The sequence below is a fragment of the Dreissena polymorpha genome, chromosome 12 (assembly GCF_020536995.1).
Source record: "Dreissena polymorpha isolate Duluth1 chromosome 12, UMN_Dpol_1.0, whole genome shotgun sequence".
NCBI classification, from domain to species: domain Eukaryota; kingdom Metazoa; phylum Mollusca; class Bivalvia; order Myida; family Dreissenidae; genus Dreissena; species Dreissena polymorpha.
The window spans coordinates 24,045,495-24,068,561 of NC_068366.1; the positions used below are offsets into that span (position 1 = coordinate 24,045,495).

Genomic DNA, 23,067 nt, shown 5'->3' on the forward strand with positions numbered 1-23,067 from the left:
CAAAGGGACGACTGCATACGGAACGATAAAGTCGTCAATGACATCATAATGACCACTGTCGCTGTCTGCAAATACAAAATATCACAGTTGTCAATAAATGATTGTTATGGGTTAAACATAACATAGGAATTACACAAATCTGTTTGTCACTAACAGTGTGAATACAATTATGTGAAAGGTTTATTAAGCGAACCAATTGCGTAAACATCCATTTGCACAAAATAGAAGCATATATAATGTTATAAATGACGTATGGCTTACTGTGTACTTAATATGACTTGGTATTTGAATGATATCACGAACTCACCTAGTGGAATTTCCGATGGTATTAGTTCATTCCTAAACATTAAATAACGCCGTTAACAATATATATTGCAACTACAAAATATTATCGATAACGGAAATCTCAATACAAATTTTACCAATTTTTATTCACACTTTAGTTATTTTATACTTTTAAAACTCTAAATTGGTACATAAAGTAATGTGTTCGAAACGTACTTACTGTTCAATGTCTTCTTGGGCCCTCTTCTCTGTATTTGAAATATAAATATATTTACCAAGTTAGATTATTTTTATATTAATTGTGATTGTCATTTTAAATAAAAATTCTGCTATCGAAATATTATAGAATCGCGATTCAAATTAGAAACAATAAAATGACGTATAAAGTTCATATCATGTTAATTTACCATCGCAATGGTTATACTATACAAGAGCAACATAATTAAGAATTGTCCATGCGTGATTCAATTAAATAAAAAAACAAGTTAAACCCCTTATTGTTGACAAAATATCAGAACATAGAATATAGTACATTTATTTATGTTCTTACTTTTCTTCCTTCGGAGACACAAACAAGCAGTGGTGGTGGAGCCAACTATTAGCAGACATAACCCTAACGTAGTTGGAATCCATATAATTGTCGACGATTGCTCTTTATTTTCATCGGCTATGGAATTCATGGTAAAACGTAATTGATGTGCCAATAATAAAAATCTTTCCAAACCATTTGGGTTCATATCATAAAATCGAATTAAATATAGATAGAAGTAGTAGTATTAGCAATAATAAAAGAAGTAGTACTTTTATATAACAATAGTAGTTGTATAACAGGTTGCCTTGGGGTATTTGATATGTTGTCCGCCTAGCGACCGAGAGACACCAAGTACTGGTTTGAGTCCCAGGAAACGGACTCGAGAGTGTTGCACATATTCAACATTTATGTTTAAACTAACGAACAATAGTAGACATTTTTGCTGCTGTTTTTCTTGATTGTGTTTAAGTTGTTATTACAGTAGAACGTATTGTCGCTGTTGTTTCTGCGGTTGCTGTCACAGATCCATAGTGACTTATCTCAACAATTGTAACAACGTAAATACAGCATAAAATGTTTGTTTAAATTTAAAAAGAACAACGTGCAACAAAAATAAAGATCTCAACGTTCAAAATGTATTTATTTTATTTAGTAATAAATTGAACACGCACTTAAATTCCTATTGAAAATAAAATTTTAATGATCCAGATAGCCAATTTCGTATACGAAACTAACATTTACAGTGCCTTAACATTAGATATGTATCGCTACATGTACCACATCATGCCAATTCGAGGTTGCTTTAGACTTATTGGGTGGAGAAAACGGTATTCCTTGACATATGCTTGCTCAATATCAAGTTGTTCAAGAAATTGTTCATGTATAAGGGCCATGTGCGCGCTCAATATCAATCGTCAAAACCAATCGAAACTCAACTTTAACTTAAAAAATAACGCCATGAGCAATCGAGTTATCCATTTTTTGTTCAACCAAAATGCGTCCAGATGAACAACTGATACTAAAACAGTACTAATTAGTGTGAAAACAGTGATATTATTGTTAGTCTGTGTTCAATGTCAATTGACGGTTCAGGAAATTGCAAAATATTCAATGAGTTATCTCCTCACTCATCGGCGGCCATTTTTTTTTCTCAAATCTGACCACGTGATCCCCCGCATTGATATAAATGGTTAAGATTTATTATAGCATCCTTAACAATCCATATTGCATTTTTGTCTCGTCATTTCAGCATGGAAGAGAACTAAAATAAGCATCGAAGATGCTTGTCGTCTTGCCCATGATAGGTTTGATTACTTTTTGTTACGCACATGACTATTATAATGTATTTTTCAACCAATACATATGTGTACATTAAATTGTATTGGTGATCATACACGTATGATGCATCATATGAGTGTAATACATTTGGTAATTGGCATCAGTTTTGTTCAGGAAGTGTTTTTCATACATCCAGTATCTTTCGAGCGGAATCTGAATTATTGTACTTATAACAATTATCTCCTTGTGCAGTTAAATGTTGTGTTCATGTTTACAAAATGTTGATGGTTCACTTAAAACAATGCTTTTCTTTTATACATAAAGACGGAACTGTACTGGGAGCAGCGGCCCGGTGACTCTTGTTTTCTGAAAATCTTTATCGAGAAACCTTAATAATTTTCGATTCAAAGATCTATTTGCAAATCGTAATAGCGTGCTTTCGTTTAATGTTTTAACAGCAAAAATGTGTTTTCTTGTTCGTGCAGGGCAAAGGCATATCCGGCAAAAATAACCCTTGGCAGACGCATAGGGTCGTTCCGATGGTATCTACAAAAGGGCAATGATCTTTAACATGACTAGTGCTACGCCCAATGACAGCAATCTGATTTATTTTCTTATTCAGCCGCAAAAGAAGTGTGTTATCATTTAATAATCTTTGTAGAAATAAATCCAACCTAAGTGCACAATAATTTTCATTGATATGTAGTATTCCTGTAATCATTAATGACAAATTAGAAAGTATATACTGCAATAAATAGTTTTAATGTACAACTTACACAATGATGCTAATTTACATGTGGTTCACTTTGTTCCATTTAACTTATTGATAATTACGCAAAGCCCACTTCCTTTTCGGCTTGAATAAAGAATATGTAACTAGTTTTATCTGACCCTTACCTTCGGCAAAAAGACCATTAGCTGAATACTATGTATTTTTATATTTCTCTTTTCGGTCTCAGCACGTTACCATAGAGGAAGCAGCGGTCAAGATGCCCCTGATAGAACTTGACAAACTTATGCATATATAACGGCATAAATGTCCTGACAAGTTATATTGTAATCGCGATCCTTGGATCCCGCGAACCGCGTGGCAAACGGACCCGTTAAAGTTTAAGCTGTGTCTTTCAAATTGGGAAGTCTGATAACAAGAACGTGTTATGCATCAATGATTCGATATAACGTAAATGTATCGCGTTTGGAAAGTGCGCCAAATAATAACCGTACTTTACCAACATCAAACGTTAAAAGTTTTACATAATTTCGCGAGCCACACTTGATAATATCCCGTGTTAGAATTTGACTTGATCAAGGCTAATGCAGCCACCTAAACGCCTTTCACATGAGGGTGTATGCAATCCCTGACCTTGTAACATGACCTATATCAACCATTGTAGCACTATAACCAACATTAATGATTGGGTTTAATTTAGAGAAAGATTCACAATATTTTATTAAAATGCACTACACATTGTATAACCAAGAGTAAAGAATTAACGTTCTGTGCGCTAATAATTTGGTGTTCAGTAATAAAGTATTTAAGGCCACGCTTTTCACAAGGATGATGCGAGATTGTAAATGAAGCATACTTTTAGCCTGCTTTTAATCAGGAAAAAAAATGTACATGAGTGTATCGAATTTTTTTTTGTAGGTAGAGTATTTTGAATTAACATAGACGAAATTCGGCTATGCGTTTCGCATTTGAAAAAAACATGCAGTTGAAAATAAGAACATAAAACAATGCATTATTTTAACAATTTAAAAATTATGTTACACTTTACGCAAAACCATAAAGGTGGGTTAGTAAGTGTTTAAGACGGCAAAACTACGCTTATGCATTTATAATTACATAAATGACCCTTAAGTTATATCTTAATGGTGCTGCTTGGATCTCGCAAATAGATGAAACTGATCTGTGCTGGACTTGCGCCGATATCGCCTGTTGAGCCATTTGCGGAAATATCGAAAAGAAGGATGGATAATCTGATTTGCGTGTTCGACTGTGATATCAATATACCTGTACGATGTTTACCGGTATAAGTGTGCACTCAATAGGCTTTTATACATTATATCGAAATCACATAATAATGTAATTCTTTACTGGTCCTATACTGATCGACTTATAATAATACAATCATATCTTCACTATTAAACTAAGAGCTCTCTGAATGCAACTTTAAACGATACAAAAACATCATTTTTAACAATTTCATTGCCTCGTTAGGTTACGCACTTCTGAGCATTAAATATATATTTAAATGGTGTAAAACACTTATAATAACCTTATATTTACATATTTGAAAAATCTTGAAATATTTTTATATTGAATAATATATTAAAATTATAAGTGTTCTTTTTTTTGGATTACGGCAGACTTCTTTTATCTTTAATTACTTATGCTTTGGTTTTTTTGACGATGAACGAAAATCTTTTGCTTGATTACAAAACCTCAATAAACCAAATAACAGAAGTGTTTTGAGACAAACAGACTCAAGAAATATGTTTAACCATTTAGTATATGTTGGTATAACAGACTTCTGGTAGAAAATAATATTCGATATGTAGTTGGATACTTTGGTAAAAGGTCAAATTTTGGAAGCATACCATCTCTGTTTATAACTTACATCAAGTCGATAACACAACCGTGCCAGGAACTATTACAGCTAGTATCAGACATATGTTATTATTTTAATGACTTTTGTGAACGTGGATAATGTTCGGAAATTCAGATTGCAGATAATAATTGATGAAAAATATTGTCGTTTTTATTAAAAGTTAATCATCACTTTGTTCGATGAAAGGAATGAAACACGAAACTGTCAATTAATATATATAAATATTACGCAGAAAACAAACATTCCAAACTGTGAGACGCCTAAGATTACCGAAAACGACTATATTATATCAGTAACATATAGTTACATATAGTAACAGTGGTGCAGTTGCGTCCATCAATATACGAATTGATTATTGCGACATTTATCATCAAAATGGTAGCAGATGGTAGTCGAGGCAATGACATATAGAGAGCAGCTAACCCTAAATGTGGGTTTTTGGAATGCTGTAACACATATTTTCATGAATATGTGAACGCTTAATTTGCATATGTATATAGAATCGTATTAGACAAATGCTTCGAACTATTATGTAACATACAACACAACACACTTTTTAAACAGTTTCCAGTTTTGCGTAATTTCAAATCGTGGTTTAAATCACATTAAATTTATCAAGCAAGCGTTTTTGTGTAATTGTACGGTCTGTAATGTACAATTACCTTCTAACAATTAAAACTGTGCATCAAATTTCTATTTATCCGATTTATTACTTAATCCAAAGCAATCCCGAAATCACTGTATATAATATGTGTGTTCTAACATATCTTTGCATATTTATGAATCTAAAGAGGTAAGTCGGTCGTTAGTTTTTTTGTATTGTTATATGCCGACGCTACCTTATGTTATGTACATGTATGAGATGTTCATGTTATGTTCGTTTGTCTGTTTTATAATTGTATATCAATTTATAACTTACTTTAATGTATTTATTGTGATAATAGACTAGAATTAAACAATAACACGTTGTACGCATGTCAAACATCGTTGTTCTTATAATATTGTATTAATAAACACACAGGTCTTCGTAATTGTGGTCTTTCATGTGATATTAGGTCTAAGAAATTTACATCGTTTACCCGAAGCCCATTATATAAATAAATAATATTTTAGTCTTATTTAATTAAGATAATTATTCCAAATAATTCCCGACGTTGCTGTGCACTCTTAATGTATATATATAATATAAATAAATCTTCGAACGTTTATAGTTATGCTTATCATTATTCCGACCGACACAATAAATGCGAATGATGGACAGAATTTTAGAAGGAAGCATTATGTAATAATAGTATATAATTACCTTTTGGGCTGCAAAATGCTGGTTCCCACGTCCTATTTTCCTGACACTTTATGTGTCTAACATTAGATTCATATCCGGCGTCACATGTTACATTTGCTAGCGATCCGTACGTGGTGTTTGAAGCGTTTAAAAGAGTGAACATTCCTTTGAAAGTTCTAGGAATGGGGCCACAGTCTAAAAGAAACGAAACATTCACGGTGAAGTAGACCGCTCTTTCACTATAACGAAGTGAAACTCCAGCTGCTGGAGCAGTAAATAAATTCCCAAAAGAAACATCGCTTTCTTTAGAAATGTGTGTGTTATCAATGTTAACTTCACAAACGTATGTAAAAAAATGAGGAAGGTCTTAACTGTGATATATGTTTACCTCTTAAAACGCAGTTTGCTGTCTCCCAAATCGCATTTGCCTGACACATAATCTGATTAACGTTCGATTCATATCCAGCATTACATGTCACATTTGCTTGCGATCCGTACGTGGTGCTTGTTGTGTACGAAAGAGTGTATACTCCATGTAGAATTGTGGGAATGGAACCACAGTCTGAAAAAGAAAAAAAACAACAACACTAGTAGGACTGCTCTTTCAATTTACACTACAAATGCTGAAGATCACGGAGCTCTTTACTTTCACGAAATCTCAATAACATTCGAAACATGTTAAGTATTGCAAGTTACATTTGGTAACGACCCTAACATGGTGTGCGTTGTGTTTAAAAGAGTCTTGCTCCATTCAATACGATTTGCGTGGAAGCACAGACTTCAAGAAACTTTTTTTTCAAAATGAGCTTTAACTCGCTCGTTTCTTTAATCTCTGCCAACCTTTCTTCCCAGCTGCCTTAATATATTTCGGTACAATGTGCACAATATCAGCAGGTTAAACTAACCGTCGGAAATCACATTTGTTTAAAAGATCACAACATTATGTATGTAAAAGCAGTGCAAAGAACACAACATTGTTGTATTGTATCAATTGTTTTGTACGTTAAAATCACCAACATGTGAATATATTGCTTATAAGAAATGATTGTCATCAAATGTTTGTGGATTAAATACAGAAAAAAAGTATTTTCCATCTTTTTACGCTTGCACTTGTGCTTACTAATATGCAAAACAATATCAACGACCTGAGTAAAATACTTTAAGTAGGAACCATCCATATTTTGTTACGAACTAACCTTTTGGGTTGCAAATTGCTGTTTGCCACGTAGCATTTGCTTGGCACATAATCTGGCTTACATTTGACTCATATCCAGCATTACATGTCACTTTTGCCAGCGATCCGTACGAGGTGTTCTTTGTGTTCAGAAGAGTGTACAATCCATTCAGAATTTTAGGGGGGAACTCACAGCCTAACATAGATAAAAATCATATGATGTGCTTGGTCGCTGTGCGCTCGTAATGTATATATATATATATATATATATATATATATATATATATATATATATATATATATATATCTTCAAACGTTTATAGTTATGCTTATCATTATTCCGACCGACACAATAAATGCGAATGATGAAAAGGAATTTTAGAAGGAAGCATTAGGTAATAATAGTATATAATTACCTTTTGGGCTGCAAAATGCTGGTTCCCACGTCATATTTTCCTGACATTTAATGTGTCTAACATTCGATTCATATCCGGCGTCACATGTTACATTTGCTAGCGATCCGTACGTGGTGTTTGAAGCGTTTAAAAGAGTGAACATTCCTTTGAAAGTTCTGGGAATGGGGCCACAGTCTGAAAGAGACGAAACATTCACGGTGAAGTAGACCGCTCTTTCACTATAACGAAGTGAAACTTCAGCTGCTGGAGCAGTATTGCATTCTCATTATATACAATTAGTTGGTCCTTTATTTAAGGCAAGTGACCGATTGCCAAAACAGTACAAAACAGCACAATACAAAACATTATAAACACATATAAGAATAAAGCTGGGGTCACCGCATTGGAACGGTCAATGCAAAGCATTTAGGGTTTAAACCGGTTTTAGAGCGCTCAATCTCACAATTGGCCCAGCAATATTCATGATACATATAAGTGTAAATAAAATTTAACCTCATAGCATTGCAACTCAAATTCATCAATAATAAAAGGGAATTAAACCACATTAAATGTAATAACCATTTCATTACTCAATGGTAGGAAAGAGACCAGAGCAACAGAGTAACAACTTTTTGAGGAACGATGAAATGAAACTAAGATCAAGTGTCAACTACATCCCTTCATTTACGAAAAAGATTTAAGAATATAGCATCATAAAGTTAATATGTAACAACGTACAAAATCTAAAATGCATTTTTGTCAAATAATTATGTTTACAAATAAAGCATATCGGTATTCAAAAGTCTGTACACTAAAACAGTCGGTATAACACGCATTAGAAATGTACTTACAAGATGTCAAAAGATTCAAAAACAACTGCTTTAAGTATCATACATAACGTTATCAATAAAGCATGAGTTTAAACAGCATAGTATATGTACTAAAATGCACTCAAACACGATTATGCAACGAATTTGAGTGTTTTTGAAAATTAAAAAAGTCACAAACATATAAAGAAATACATATTATTCTTTTGTAACTCAGTTTGCTTTATCCCATGTCGTATTTGCCAATCACATTTTTAAAATAGTTGCTGTGATTGCATGATTTATATATATGTTGTTGAAATATAAGCACTTTATTGGACGAGAGTTTATAAATAGCAATACTCTAATTGTCCACATAGATTTTTTAATATATTCAATTTTGGAATTCAGTAATTTATTACTGCATTAACTTGTGAAAATAAATTTAAAAAATAAAGATCACTTTCTAAAGAATCGTGTGTGTTGTCAATGTATACTCAACGAACTTATGCAAACAATTGAAGAAGGTGTTATATGAAATATAGTGTTACCTTTTAAAACGCAGTTTGCTGTTTCCCAAGAAGCATTTCGCTGACACATAATCTGGCTAACGTTCGATTCATATCCAGCATCACATGTCACATTTGCAACCGATCCGTACGTGGTATTTGTTGTGTTAAAAAGAGTGTATGCTCCATTCAGAATTGTGGGAAAAGAAAAACAGTCTAAAAGGGACAAAAACACAAACTTAGTGGTTGTTCCTTCAATTTACACAACGAATGCTGTAGACCAAAGCTCTTTACTTTCACGAAATCTGAATAACATTCGAAACATGTACATTATCGCAAGTTACATTTGGTAGCGACCCGACCATGGTGTGTGTTGAGTTGTTTTAAAAAGAGTTTTGCTCCATGCAAGAAGGTTTGCGTGGAATCACAGTCTTCAAAATACATTTTTTTCAAAATGAACTTTAACTCGCTCGTTTCTTGCAATGCGATGCTACAAATACAGTCTTAACCCCCCGTTGGTTATCAAACTCCAATTATTCGAAAATGATGTATAACCCTTAACATCGGTCATTCGTCTTCCTAGCTGCCTTAATACATTTGGGTACACTGTACACTATATCAACAGGTTAAACTAACCATCGGAACTCACATTTGTTTAAAAGATCACACAGTTATGTTGGTAAAAGCAGTACTTAATACGCAATATTGTTGGATTTTATCAACTTGCTTTTTGTATGTTCAAATCACAGACATGTGAATATATTGTTTATAAGAAACGATTTTCATCACAGGTTTGTGGATAAAATGCAGACCAAGTATTTTGCACCTTTTAACGCTTTGTACTTGTGCTTAACAATATGCCGAAAATATATTCCAAAGAAAAGAGTAAAATAATATAAGGAGAAACCATCTAGAAAACATATCATGTGCTAACTTTTTGTGTAGCAAATTTCTGTTTGTCACGTAGAATTTGCCTGGCACATAATCTGTCTAACGTTCGATTCATATCCAGCATCACATGTCACGTTCGCAAGGGATCCGTACGTGGTAATTTTTGTGTATAAAAGTGTGTATACTCCATTCAAAATTGTGGGAATGGAACCACAGTCCAAACGAGACAAAATACCAATAATTATTAATTAACTTTATAATATTAGACGAGAATATGTTCAATTTGTTGGCCCCATACAAGTTAAGCCTCGCCAATAAAGCTAGAAACTTGCCTTATACGAGAAAAAGGCGGCAAATATGGAAAAAACACTGCCAAAACGGAAAAAAGTCGGCCAATACGAGATGAAGCCAATCAGAAACCAGGAAAAACTCGGCCTTATATGAGAATCTATTTCGACAATTTTGGACGCCATTTGAAGTTGTATGCTTTGTTTTGGTGCAAAAGTTTAAATCTTTAAAAGATATAATATTGCAGTTTTTTTAAAGCACTCAGCCCCTAATTTATTCAGCTCCGTTTATCGACTATAACAATTGTGAAGTGTAACCACAACAGTAAGGTTCAATATTTGAGCATAATTTATGTACATAAATAACAACTTTGAATATTTTCATGCTACAATGAGCGCTGAAAGCATAACTAATAAGAAAACAATGAGGATTCACACATTTAAAATGCAATTCCTAATGGCAATAAGGAAGTTTTCAATCCTTATTGTCTTTTTTTGTTGTATTAAACACAATGGTGGTGGATCCAGTGTGGCTGGAATGTTATTCAGGTAGAATTTTACATAATTTCGCGACCTGTCTAATTGTGTTACTGCATCATGTAATGTCTTCAAAGTATCTTTCGTCATATACTAAGTTTAAATGCAATCGTTCCTATGCTTATCAGTAATATCGCCTTCATTTTACAATATGAATTAAATATTAATTATTCTTCTGCAATTTAATGCATGGAACCTCTTTCATCAATATTCAATTTTCGTTTTAAATTAATAAGATATCTCATTAAAGGTATTGTGGTGTACATAACTTTTTCAATGCATAATGTTAATTCATGTTAAAAACCTACTTTACTAAAACAAATATGTCGCGAATACTGTTGATAAAGGTCAATACCGGTAAAATTGGGGTTTTTACCGACAAACTGCTATTGCTAAATTAACAAGCGATTTTAAAAATAATCACCTATTATTCGAAGAATGTAATACAAGTGTAACTTATCGGCCTAAATCGCAACTAGCCGAGATCAACCTCGTCGACTTACGTCGTAATACAAACCAGGATCCAGTAATTGTAACCTGATAACACTCGAGAACTATTTCGTTCATGATTAAAACAAACCTAACAAAGCAATAATTTTTCGGACACAAATGTATACATACTGTTTTTGATTTATTATTTGATCTTAATTAATACTTCGCTCGATGAGTAAGATTAAATTACTTTAGTATCTACTGTATCAAACAAAAATAAATAAAGGCTAAATAAATAAATTCAGTTTCTTTAAATAACACAACCTACAAAATCTTAAATGCATTTTTTGTGAAATATATATTTTTACAAATAAAGCATCTCTCGGTATTCAAAAGTCTTTACACTAAAACAATCAGTATAACACGCATTGGAAATGTACTTAACAAGATGTCAAACTATTCAAAACTGCTTTAAGTGTCATACATAACGTTATCAATACAACATTCCTTTATACTGCGTAGTATATGTAGTGTAATGCAATCAAACAGGATTTTGCACAGAATGTTAGTTTTTTTTGAAGAATTGAAAAAGGCACACACATATTTAAGAAATACATATTATTCTTAAGCAACTCAGTTTGCTTTATACCAAGCAGTATTTGCCAATTACATGTTAAAATAGTTGCTTTGATTGCATGATTTGTATATATGTTGATGAACGTTAAGCACTAAATTGAACGAGAGTTGATAAATATCAATACTCTTATTGTCCAAATCGATCTTCAATATTTACATTTTTTCAATTTTTTCATTCGGTAATTTGTAACTGCAGTAAATAAATACCCAAAAGAAACATCGCTTTCTTTAGAAATGTGTGTGTTATCAATGTTAACTTCACAAACGTATGTAAAAAATTGAGGAATGTATTAACTGTTATATATGTTTACCTCTTAAAACGCAGTATGCTGTCTCCCAAATCGCATTTGCCTGACACATAATCTGACTAACGTTCGATTCATATCCAGCATTACATGTCACATTTGCTTGCGATCCGTACGTGGTGCTTGTTGTGTACGAAAGAGTGTATACTCCATGTAGAATTGTGGGAACGGAACCACAGTCTGAAAAAGAAAAAAAACAACAACACTAGTTGGACTGCTCTTTTAATTTACACTACAAATGCTGAAGATCACGGAGCTCTTTACTTTCACGAAATCTCAATAACATTCGAAACATGTTAAGTATTGCAAGTTACATTTGGTAGCGACCCTAACATGGTGTGCGTTGTGTTTAAAAGAGTCTCGCTCCATTCAATAAGATTTGCGTGGAAGCACAGACTTCAAGAAACCTTTTTTTTTCAAAATGAGCTTTAACTCGCTCGTTTCTTTTATCTCTGCCAACCTTTCTTCCCAGCTGCCTTAATATATTTCGGTGCCATGTGCACAATATCAGCAGGTTAAACTAACCGTCGGAAATCACATTTGTTTAAAAGATCACAACATTATGTTTGTAAAAGCAGTGCAAAGAACACAACATTGTTGTATTGTATGAACTTTTTTGTACGTTTAAATCACCAACATGTGAATATATTGCTTATTAGAAACAATTGTCATCAAATGTTTGTGGATTAAAAAAGTATTTTCCATCTTTTTACGCTTGCACTTGTGCTTACTAATATGCCAAACAATATCAACGACCTGAGTAAAATACTTTAAGTAGGAAACATCCATATTTTGTTATGAACTAACCTTTTGGGTTGCAAATTGCTGTTTGCCACGTAGCATTTGCTTGGCACATAATCTGGCTTACATTTGACTCATATCCAGCATTACATGTCACTTTTGCCAGCGATCCGTACGAGGTGTTCTTTGTGTTCAGAAGAGTGTACAATCCATTCAGAGTTTTAGGGGGTAACACACAACCTAACATAGACAAAAATGCATATGATGTGCTTGGTCGCTTTTTCAACTTACAAGACAGATGTAAGAAACAGGTTGAGTCTAACAGGCAATCGATTAAATGTAATCGAATAATATTTTAAACGATATTGTCCTTTTTTTTTAAATAACAAAAATTGCAGGTTCATTTATAAGTACAATTATACATTTATCTTAATCAAATTAACAGTGATTCTAATTTGTAATGTATATAATGTATTGAGATACTGCATGCTTTTTTTAAAAATATTTAGTCAGTATATCTTAAGTGGGGGTTTCGCTTCAATTTTAAGATCGGGATTCTTTAAAAGAGTGATGTAGGTAAAAATAGGCTCGGTTATGCTTAGTATATAAGTTTAATTGATATCACCTATTGCTAGTATATGTGTTAATACCTTCGATACTATTGGCGCTAGAGAGTAGTCCTGCACCTCCAAACGGCCTACTATCTGGTTGATTAGAATTAAACAATTACACGTTGTAAGCATGTCAAACATCGTTGTTCTTATAATATTGTATTAATATAGCACGCAGGTCTTCGTAAGTGTTGTCTTTCATGTGATATTAGGTCTAAGAAATTTACATCGTTTACCCGAAGCCCATTATATAAATAAATAATATTTTAGTCTAATTTAATTTAGATAATTATTGCAAATAATTCCCGATGTTGCTGTGCATTCTTAGTTATATATATATATATATATATATATATATATATATATATATATATATATATATATATATATATATCTTTAAACGTTTATAGTTATGCTTACCATTATTCCGACCGACACAATAAATGCGAATGATGGACAGAATTTTAGAAGGAAGCATTAGGTAATAATAGTATATAATTACCTTTTGGGCTGCAAAATGCTGGTTCCCAAGTCATATTTTCCTGACACTTTATGTGTCTAACATTCGATTCATATCCGGCGTCACATGTTACATTTGCTAGCGATCCGTACGTGGTTTTTGAAGCGTTTAAAAGAGTGAACATTCCTTTGAAAGTTCTGGGAATGGGGCCACAGTCTAAAAGAGACGAAACATTCACGGTGAAGTAGACCGCTCTTTCACTATTACGAAGTGAAACTCCAGCTGCTGGAGCAGTATTGCATTCTCATTATATACAATTAGTTGGTCCTTTATTTAAGGCAAGTGACCGATTGCCAAAACAGTACAAAACAGCACAATACAAAACAACATAAACACATATAAGAATAAAGCTGGGGTCACCGCATTGGAACGGTCAATGCAAAGCATTGGGGGATTAAACCGGTTTTAAAGCGCTCAATCTCACACTTGGCCCAGCAATATTCATGATACATATAAGTGTAAATAAAATTTAACCTCATAGCATTGCTCAACTCAAATTCATCAATAATAAAAGGGAATTAAACCGCATTAAATGTAATAACCATTTCATTACTCAATGGTAGAAAAGAGACCAGAGCAACAGAGGAACAACTTTTTGAGGAACGATGAAATGAAGCTAAGATCAAGTGTCAACTACATCCCTTCATTTTAGAAAAAGATTTAAGAATATAGCATCATAAAGTTAATATGTAACAACGTACAAAATCTAAAATGCATTTTTGTCAAATAATTTTGTTGACAAATAAAGCATCTCGGTATTCAAAAGTCTTTACACTAAAACAGTCGGTATTCAAAAGTCTTTACAATAAAACAGTCGGTATAACAAGCATAAGAAATGTACTTACACGATGTCAAAAGATTCAAAAACAACTGCTTTAAGTATGATACATAACGTTATCAATAAAGCATGAGTTTAAACAGCATAGTATATGTACTAAAATGCACTCAAACACGATTATGCAACGAATTTGAGTGTTTTTGAAAATTAAAAAAGTCACAAACATATTAAAGAAATACATCATTTTGCAACTCAGTTTGCTTTATTCCATGTCGTATTTGCCAATCACATTTTTAAAATAGTTGCTGTGATTGCATGATTTATATATATTTTGTTGAAATATAAGCACTTTATTGGGCGAGAGTTTATAAATAGCAATACTCTAGTTGTCCACATAGATTTTTTAATATATTCAATTTTGGAATTCAGTAATTAACTTGTGCAAATAAATTTACAAATTAAAGATCACTTTCTAAAGAATCGTGTGTGTTATCAATGTACACTCAACGAACTTATGCAAACAATTGAAGAAGGTATTATATGAAATATAGTGTTACCTTTTAAAACGCAGTTTGCTGTTTCCCAAGAAGCATTTCGCTGACACATAATCTGGCTAACGTTCGATTCATATCCAGCATCACATGTCACACTTGCTAGCGATCCGTACGTGGTATTTGTTGTGTTAAAAAGAGTGTATGCTCCATTCAGAATTGTGGGCAAAGAAAAACAGTCTAAAAGAGACAAAAACACACACTTAGTGGTTGTTCCTTCAATTTACACAACGAATGCTGTAGACCAAAGCTCTTTACTTTCACGAAATCACAATAACATTCGAAACATGTACATTATCGCAAGTAACATTTGGTAGCGACCCGACCATGATGTGTGTTGAGTTGTGTTAAAAAGAGTTTTGCTCCATGCAAGAAGGTTTGCGTGCAATCACAGTCTTGAAAATACATTTTTTTTTTCAAAATGAACTTTAACTCGCTCGTTTCTTGCAATGCGATGCTACAAGTACAGTCTTAACCCCCCCGTGGGTTATCAAACTCCAATTATTCGAAAATGATGTATAACCCTTAACCTCGGTCATTCGTCTTCCTTCCTGCCTTAATACATTTGGGTACGCTGTACACTATATCAACAGGTTAAACTAACCACCTGAACTCACATTTGTTTAAAAGATCACACAGTTAAGTTAGTAAAAGCAGTACTTAATACACAATATTGTTGTATTTTATCAACTTGTTTTTTGTATGTTCAAATCACCGACATGTGAATATATTGTTTATAAGAAACGATTTTCATCACAGGTTTGTAGATAAAATGCAGAACAAGTATTCTGCACCTTTTAACGCTTTGCACTTGTGCTTAACAATATGCCGAAAATATATTCCAAAGAAAAGGGTAAAATAATATAAGGAGGAACCATCTAGAAAACATATCATGTGCTAACTTTTTGTGTAGAAAATTTATGTTTGCCACGTAGAATTTGCCTGGCACATAATCTGTCTAACGTTCGATTCATATCCAGCATCACATGTCACGTTCGCAAGGGATCCGTACGTGGTAATTTTTGTGTACGAAAGTGTGTATACTCCATTCAGAGTTTTGGGAATGGAACCACAGTCCAAACTAGACAAAATACCAATAATTATTAATTAACTTAATAATATTAGAAGATAATGTGTTCAATTTGTGGGCCCCATACAAGTTAAGCCTCGCCAATAAAGCTAGAAACTTGCCTTATACGAGAAAAAGGCGGTCAATATGGAAAAAACACGGCCAATACGGAAAAAGGTCGGCCAATACGAGATGCAGCCAATCAGAAACCAGGAAAAACTCGGCCTTATATGAGAATTTATTTCGACAATTTTGGACGCGATTTGAAGTTGTATGCTTTGTTTTGGTGCAAAAGTTTAAATCTTTAAAAGATATAATATTGCAGTTTTCTTAAAGCACTCAGCCCCTAATATATTCAGCTCCGTTTATTGACTATAACAATTGTGAAGTGTAACCACAACAGTAAGGTTCAATATTTGAGCATAATTTATGTACTTTGAATATTGCATTGCTACAATGAGCGCTGAAAGCATAACTAATGCGAATTCAATGAGGATTTACACATTTAAAATGCAATTCCTAATGGCAAAAAGGAAGTTTTTAATCCTTATTGTCTTTCTGAGTTGTATTAAACACAATGGTGGAAGATCCAGTGTGGCTGGAATGTTATTCAGGTAGAATTTTACATAATTTCGCGACCTGTCAAATTGTGTTCCTGCATCATGTAATGTCTTCAAAGCATCTTTCGTCATATACTAAGTTTAAATGCTTATCAGTAATATCGCCTTCATTTTACAATTTTAATTAAATATTTATTATTCTTCTGCAATTAAATGCATGGAACCTTTTTCAACAATATTCAATTTTCGTTTTTAATTAATAAGATATCGATTTTAAAGTATTGTGGTGTACATAACATTTTCAAAGCATTTTGCATGGGAATATAAACAGGGAAAAAGTTGTATAGAACAGACAATTTGCTATTTAAAAAAAAAATCATACTTCATTTAATAGCAAAAACTTGTTATTCGAAAGAGAAATTTAATCTTTTCTTGCTAAAATTAGAATAATATTATGAAGTAAATTAATAAAATAATCATTAATTTGTTGAATTCATATTGGATTTGTTATTGAGCTTCGGACAGCCGTATTGTCCTTCGGCCTGTGGCCTGTTGCCAATACGGCTGTCTTCAGCTCAATAACAAAGCCAATATGAATTCAACTAATTCATAACATTATGTAATTGGACTATTCTTTCAACTTACTCTACAAATGACGTTGACCACGACGAACTCTCCGTTCAGGTAATCCCGCTTGCATTCGATACAAATCTAGTCTGCCTTGATTAATTTGGTAGAAATCCTAACATGGTGTGTGTTACGTTTAAAATATTGTACACTCAATTCAATAAGGTTTGCGTCGAATCACAGTATTCAATATAAATTGTGTTTCAAATTAAACTTGAACTCTCTCATTTCCAACAAAGCGAGGCGTAAAGTATAGTCTGACCACCTCATGGGTTATCAAACTACAATTAATCGAAAATAATTAATAACCAATACCCTTTGCCACCTTTCCTCTAAGCTGCATGAGAAACATTTGCGTACAGTGTACACAATATCAGCAATGTAAAGTAACCATCCGAAGTCCCTTTTTTAAAATATCACAATTATGTTAGTTAAAGCAGGGCTAAATCAACAATATTTCTGTATTAATATAATTTTTTTCCCACTTACTTGTGTAACGTTTAACTCATCAATATTTAAAGATATTGCTTAAAAGAAATACTTTTCCTCACAGATTTGTTGATTAAATAAAGACTTACTCTTTGAACCAAAGGTACATGTTGCAGTTTTAAATCATTTGAATTAGATATTGAAGGTTTTCAATAAAAGGAGATCAGGAGCACTGAACGAAACACAGTGACAATATAAATATAGACTTCAAATAATCGAACTAGTTTGAGTTTTACTGTGGTATGATTATTTTGGAATTCGGCTGGCAGATATAACAAGTAGAACGTGCAAATACTTTAAATACGCGCAAAAATCAATTTTAAATATGCGCGTTTGAGATCAAATGCTTCGGTACAATAAACATTTGCAATAATGCCCTGATAATGTATATTTATACGATTTGAAAAATGTATCAATACTGTCGAAAACGAAGACATTAAACAACATGTACGCATTAAGGATTCGTATTGAAATTTCGTGTCCATTTACACTGATACATGTAACAGACGTCTTATCTTCATTTATTAAACGCGTTGAATGTGATGCATTAATTGCAACTACATGATCTGTAATGCGTGTCAACTAATCTAGTGAGTTTTAAATAGCAATTATGGCTGTAGATCAAACATCTTTGTACACTAAACGTGTTTCACCATTTCAAATGTAGGGGTTTACCAGAACAGTATGATATCATATACAACAGGACGCTGTCCGACAATCCTTTTCTTTAAAAAATATGGACATTACTATTCCGCGTATATATTTATGACACAAAGCTAGGTAAATAAAGAAAGTACGTTATAATATCGAAATAAGTCGAGAGTCATAATATTCAAATATTAATTGCAATATTGCACGGTGCATCCTACTTCAGGTGTTCATTTCAAAATCATAAAATTCAATCCACTTTAACGTAGCTAGTACAAGCTCTCGGCTTGTCAGCTAGAGTTATATGACGTGCTTGGTCGCTTTTTAAATTTTTACAAGATGTATGTAAGAAACAGGTTTAGTATAACAGATAATCGATTACATTTAATCGAATAACATTTAAAACGATTTTGTCCATTTGCTTTAAATAACACAAATTGCAACGTCATTAATTAGGTACAATTATACATTATTCTAAAATAAATTAACAATGATTCCAATTTATAATATATATTACGTTTTTAGATACTGCATGATTTTTTTAATGATTAGTCTGTATATCTGAATAGGGGGTTTCGCTTCAATTTTAACATCGGGATTCTTTAAAAGAGTGATTTGGGCATAAATAGGCCCGGTTATGCCTAGTATTTTAGTTTAATTGATATCACCTATTGCTAGTATATGTGTTTAATAATACCTTCGTTTCTATAGACGCTTAAGTATCCGTTGTGTCTTCCACACGGCCAGTCACCTGGATAACAAGTTCGATAACACTCTGATTCCGGAATCTTAAGACCGTACAAGTCATATCCACAGTAGCATCGGAAATACTCGAGGGACACATTCTGAAGATCAAAGACATTTACAAACATATGAGAACGAAAAAGTGTAAACGGTTAAAAATGCCACCTGCATAAATATTGTTAATTGTTTTAAATAAGGAAATATATATATTTTTCCTAATATAATTATATTAAGTTTGGATGGTTCGTTTGTTAATTAAATATATCTAACATTGCTTTATGTAACATTATTTATAACAAATATTAGAAAATAAATGAACATTTGCAATGGGTATTTGACGTCATATCTCTATTAATAGAAAAGTTTTTTGTCGTTAAACGTATTTTTTGGTATCGATATATGTCATACTCACAGTCAATGACAATAAATTTAAGGCTTAACATAAAGCTAAAGATTAAAGGCCAGTTGCAATTAGCTAACGATTAAAGGCCAGTTGCCGATACTGCTTTTCTATCAGTCACTCTAGGTTGTCCAGCACAGTGTTTTGCCATCTATAATTCAATTTTGCCAATCGTGATGGAATATTACGTACAAGTACGTAAGTTTGCATTGGGCATATGGAAAGTATTACCAATAATATTAACACTCATGTATATTCCCCTTTTATCGAGCAAGTGTAATTTAGAATGATTTGTTATGGAATTTGTTTGCATGAAATATAAATACCAGCCCGCAAAAATGTGTTTCTATATAGACCTCATGTTGGATGCTAACTCATGCCTAGAGGATATGCGCAAATGTGGACATCAATAGCTAATAAAAGTTCATTATACCAACTGCTAGGTACCGTGAACCCTCTCGGATGGAATCGAGTTAATAGCGAAAATAGTCGACACTCGATGTTTGGCGAAGTGACATGTGCGAACCAGACATACAATAACTGTGCAATCACAATTTTATTAATTGAAAAAAAACGTGCACTTGCAAGACGGCTTTCAAGTCATTTTACTAATATAACATTTGCAACATCTGCGACACTATGTGAGATGGAGTGAATATTTAGGATTGAACGTGTGGCGCATCTAAAACATCTGCAAAATATCATTTGTATCAAAAGGTCACAGCTGTTTGATAACTGTCTGACGAACCTTAGGGGCACAGCCGTGACTTGAATCTTTTTTCAGACGAAAACCTATTAAAACTGCCGTGCACTAAAATTTAAATCAAGATTAAACATTGCTGGACCGTCTGTAATACGGCTTTGAGGTTAAACAAAAATAAATTAATTAAACATTAAAGATCGAAATGCGGCACGGCTGTGGTTCGTTTAATTTCTTAAGAATGATCTTCTATGAAACATCTAGGAAACATCACTTGAATGAAATTTCTTTTAACTTCATATAAGATTAGATAATACGTATGTCAGATAAAATGAGTATATATATTTAAACAAATAAGCAACTAGACACTATGCGTGAATGTTAAACATAGTGAACGGCAGCCTTATGTGTGTAAGACGGTTGTGCTTTCAATGTAATAGAAGGAAGAAGGATGGAGACATTAATTACATTGAACTGCATGATTATTCTGCGAACCATCCATTACATTAAATGTATGTTAACGTTTGAACTTCGGATAAATATCTCTTACACGATTGTAAGATAGAGTGAGTGCTACGATTTGAACAATTAAGAAACATCTAAGAAACAGATGTATATTTAACATAAATGTTATGATTTATGTTTCTTCGAAACGTATTTAAAACGGATGCGCGGTTTAAATCACGTACACGCATGGGCATATGAGAAACATCATCCTCACCGGTCTGAAAATGAGTAATTACAGAAGAATGAACAACTATGAAACGTATGCTGCAACTCAGTGATCCATATAAACGTTCGAAGATGTGATAAACATTTTCGACACGGCTCTAAGTATTCAAATTTAAAAATCGTCGACATATCTAGGAACATATATGAAATGACACTAAATAAGAATTATTACGCTACGCGGAACGACTGTAAGACGACTGTTAGAATATTACTTCAACATACAATTATTTCAAGTAACGAACATCCGAAACCATCTTTTCGGCGGTGAAATAAATTCCTTATTTCAGGATTGAACGTAAACGAAATATCTAAGACGCAGCTGTTGATCCGATTGATTCGAACATTTGAACTTTCATGAACATCTGTGAAACAGTTCAGCGATCATTTAGTTAATCGCGAATGAGCTTTTGTCAGACGTCCTCGGGACTGAGTATATATAAACGCTTTGCATTCAAAAACGTCCGCAAAAAAATAATGTATGAACTCATATGAGCATATATATAAATACCTTACGACCAGCTACACACACATTTCTGTTTGTGAATGATAGTAACATGAGATATGTCCGATAACAATAATCACAAAGATAAGCAGACGACATTTTCTTGAAATATGACAATAACACTTGGCAGAACTCGTCGTTGACTTATGGAAAAATAAAAAATACTTGTGTTATAATTTAACTTATTGATGCTTGTTGTGAGATTTGTTTAACAATATTTAAATAAGATCTCACCCATCACACTTAATTTATGCATATTCATTCATAAATAACTTTACTTAGTGCACAGGCTTTTTCTACATTATGTCCTCTGATGATGAACTGGCTGTTTTAATAAATTTTGAAAGCAAGTCATAGTCATCTACAATTCAATTATGCTTAAACATGTAAAGAAAAATATCGAAAAAAGACAAAAAAATGTTTGATATGTTAAACTTCATATTTAAAAATTCGTATTTACTCTTCAATAAAGATCTTTGAGTAAATTTACTATTATGCCACATTATTCCTACAATGCATTTCAGGGTAATGATACACATTCATAAATTCAGACACCTCAAAAATGACTATATCCGCTACAGAATCCAAATGGATTGAGTTGAATTCATTTGACTCCATATGTAGGACTTATTATACCGTCCTTATTAAAGGTATGGAACAAGCTCAATATATTTTGGGGAAGGCAAATCTTGATTAGCAATACTGAAGTATTTTTAACTAGTAGTTGGGGAATTCTGACAAGGCTAAGTGGACGTATTATAAATAAAACTAGTTTCTGGCATCGTAATAAGCTTATATTCATCAATCATGAGTCCATTATTTTAACCACGTTAAGTTATTGCATAAAATTTGACATCGTTTACTTGTTTATTCCGGAGGTACCATAAATAATATTTTGAAGTTCAATAATATCTCAGTTTTGAGTAAAAATTAGTAAATATTATGTCAAAAAATGCGTGTTTTCGTTTTTGTACAGTAAACATTAGCGGTTAGTTTGAAACGCTTTTATAAATGTGCATTGTAGTGAAAATTATCCGGCATGATTTTGACTTTTTTTCAAAACACTAGGCTTCGCAAAAAACCGATGCTTAATTGCTGTTTATGTCTGTAGAAAGGTAGCTATGTATCTTGCAAAAATCCAAGGAAATAACGATTAAGATCAGTGGTAATACGGAATATACAGAGTAAGGAGTTAAACGATTTGTCATCAATTAGCTGATCATAACGCTTTATTAAATTGCTAATGTTTAATTACACAAAAAGACGTTAAAAATATAGGTATAGATGTCTATATAAAAGAAATCGATTTCATTGAGCTATCATTAACAAGTGTATACACAAGCATGGCTGTTTTGCGAATACAATTGAAAGATATACTAACAGTAAATCATTATATGAAACGGGTATATAAATATAATCAATTACGCAGGAGTT

General features: G+C 32.6%; 1 protein-coding gene across 1 annotated transcript; it reads right to left on the reverse strand.

Annotated features, from left to right (window-relative positions):
* Positions 1-501: 501 nt before the first annotated feature.
* On the reverse strand, positions 502-19,427 carry LOC127852445 (sushi, von Willebrand factor type A, EGF and pentraxin domain-containing protein 1-like). Its single transcript, XM_052386399.1, has 9 exons — positions 19,253-19,427; positions 15,169-15,342; positions 13,816-13,989; positions 13,353-13,406; positions 12,769-12,942; positions 6,378-6,551; positions 6,011-6,184; positions 836-952; positions 502-533 (listed from the first exon to the last, which is right to left on the reverse strand). The coding sequence occupies exons 1-9, from the start codon at positions 19,425-19,427 to the stop codon at positions 502-504; spliced, it is 1,248 nt and encodes a 415-aa protein (XP_052242359.1).
* Positions 19,428-23,067: the final 3,640 nt, after the last annotated feature.

What these genes read in the sequence shown, in the direction of transcription:
- LOC127852445 (XM_052386399.1), bottom strand. Translation starts at nt 19,427, where the DNA reads ATGTTTGTAAATGTCTTTGATCTTCAGAATGTGTCCCTCGAGTATTTC. An exon ending in AGCATTTTGCAGCCCAAAAG is followed by an intron (nt 13,407 to 13,815) that starts GTAATTATATAC and finishes CTAATCAACCAG; the next exon opens with ATAGTAGGCCGTTTGGAGGT. An exon ending in TAGCGCCAATAGTATCGAAG is followed by an intron (nt 12,943 to 13,352) that starts GTATTAACACAT and finishes TGTCTATGTTAG; the next exon opens with GTTGTGTGTTACCCCCTAAA.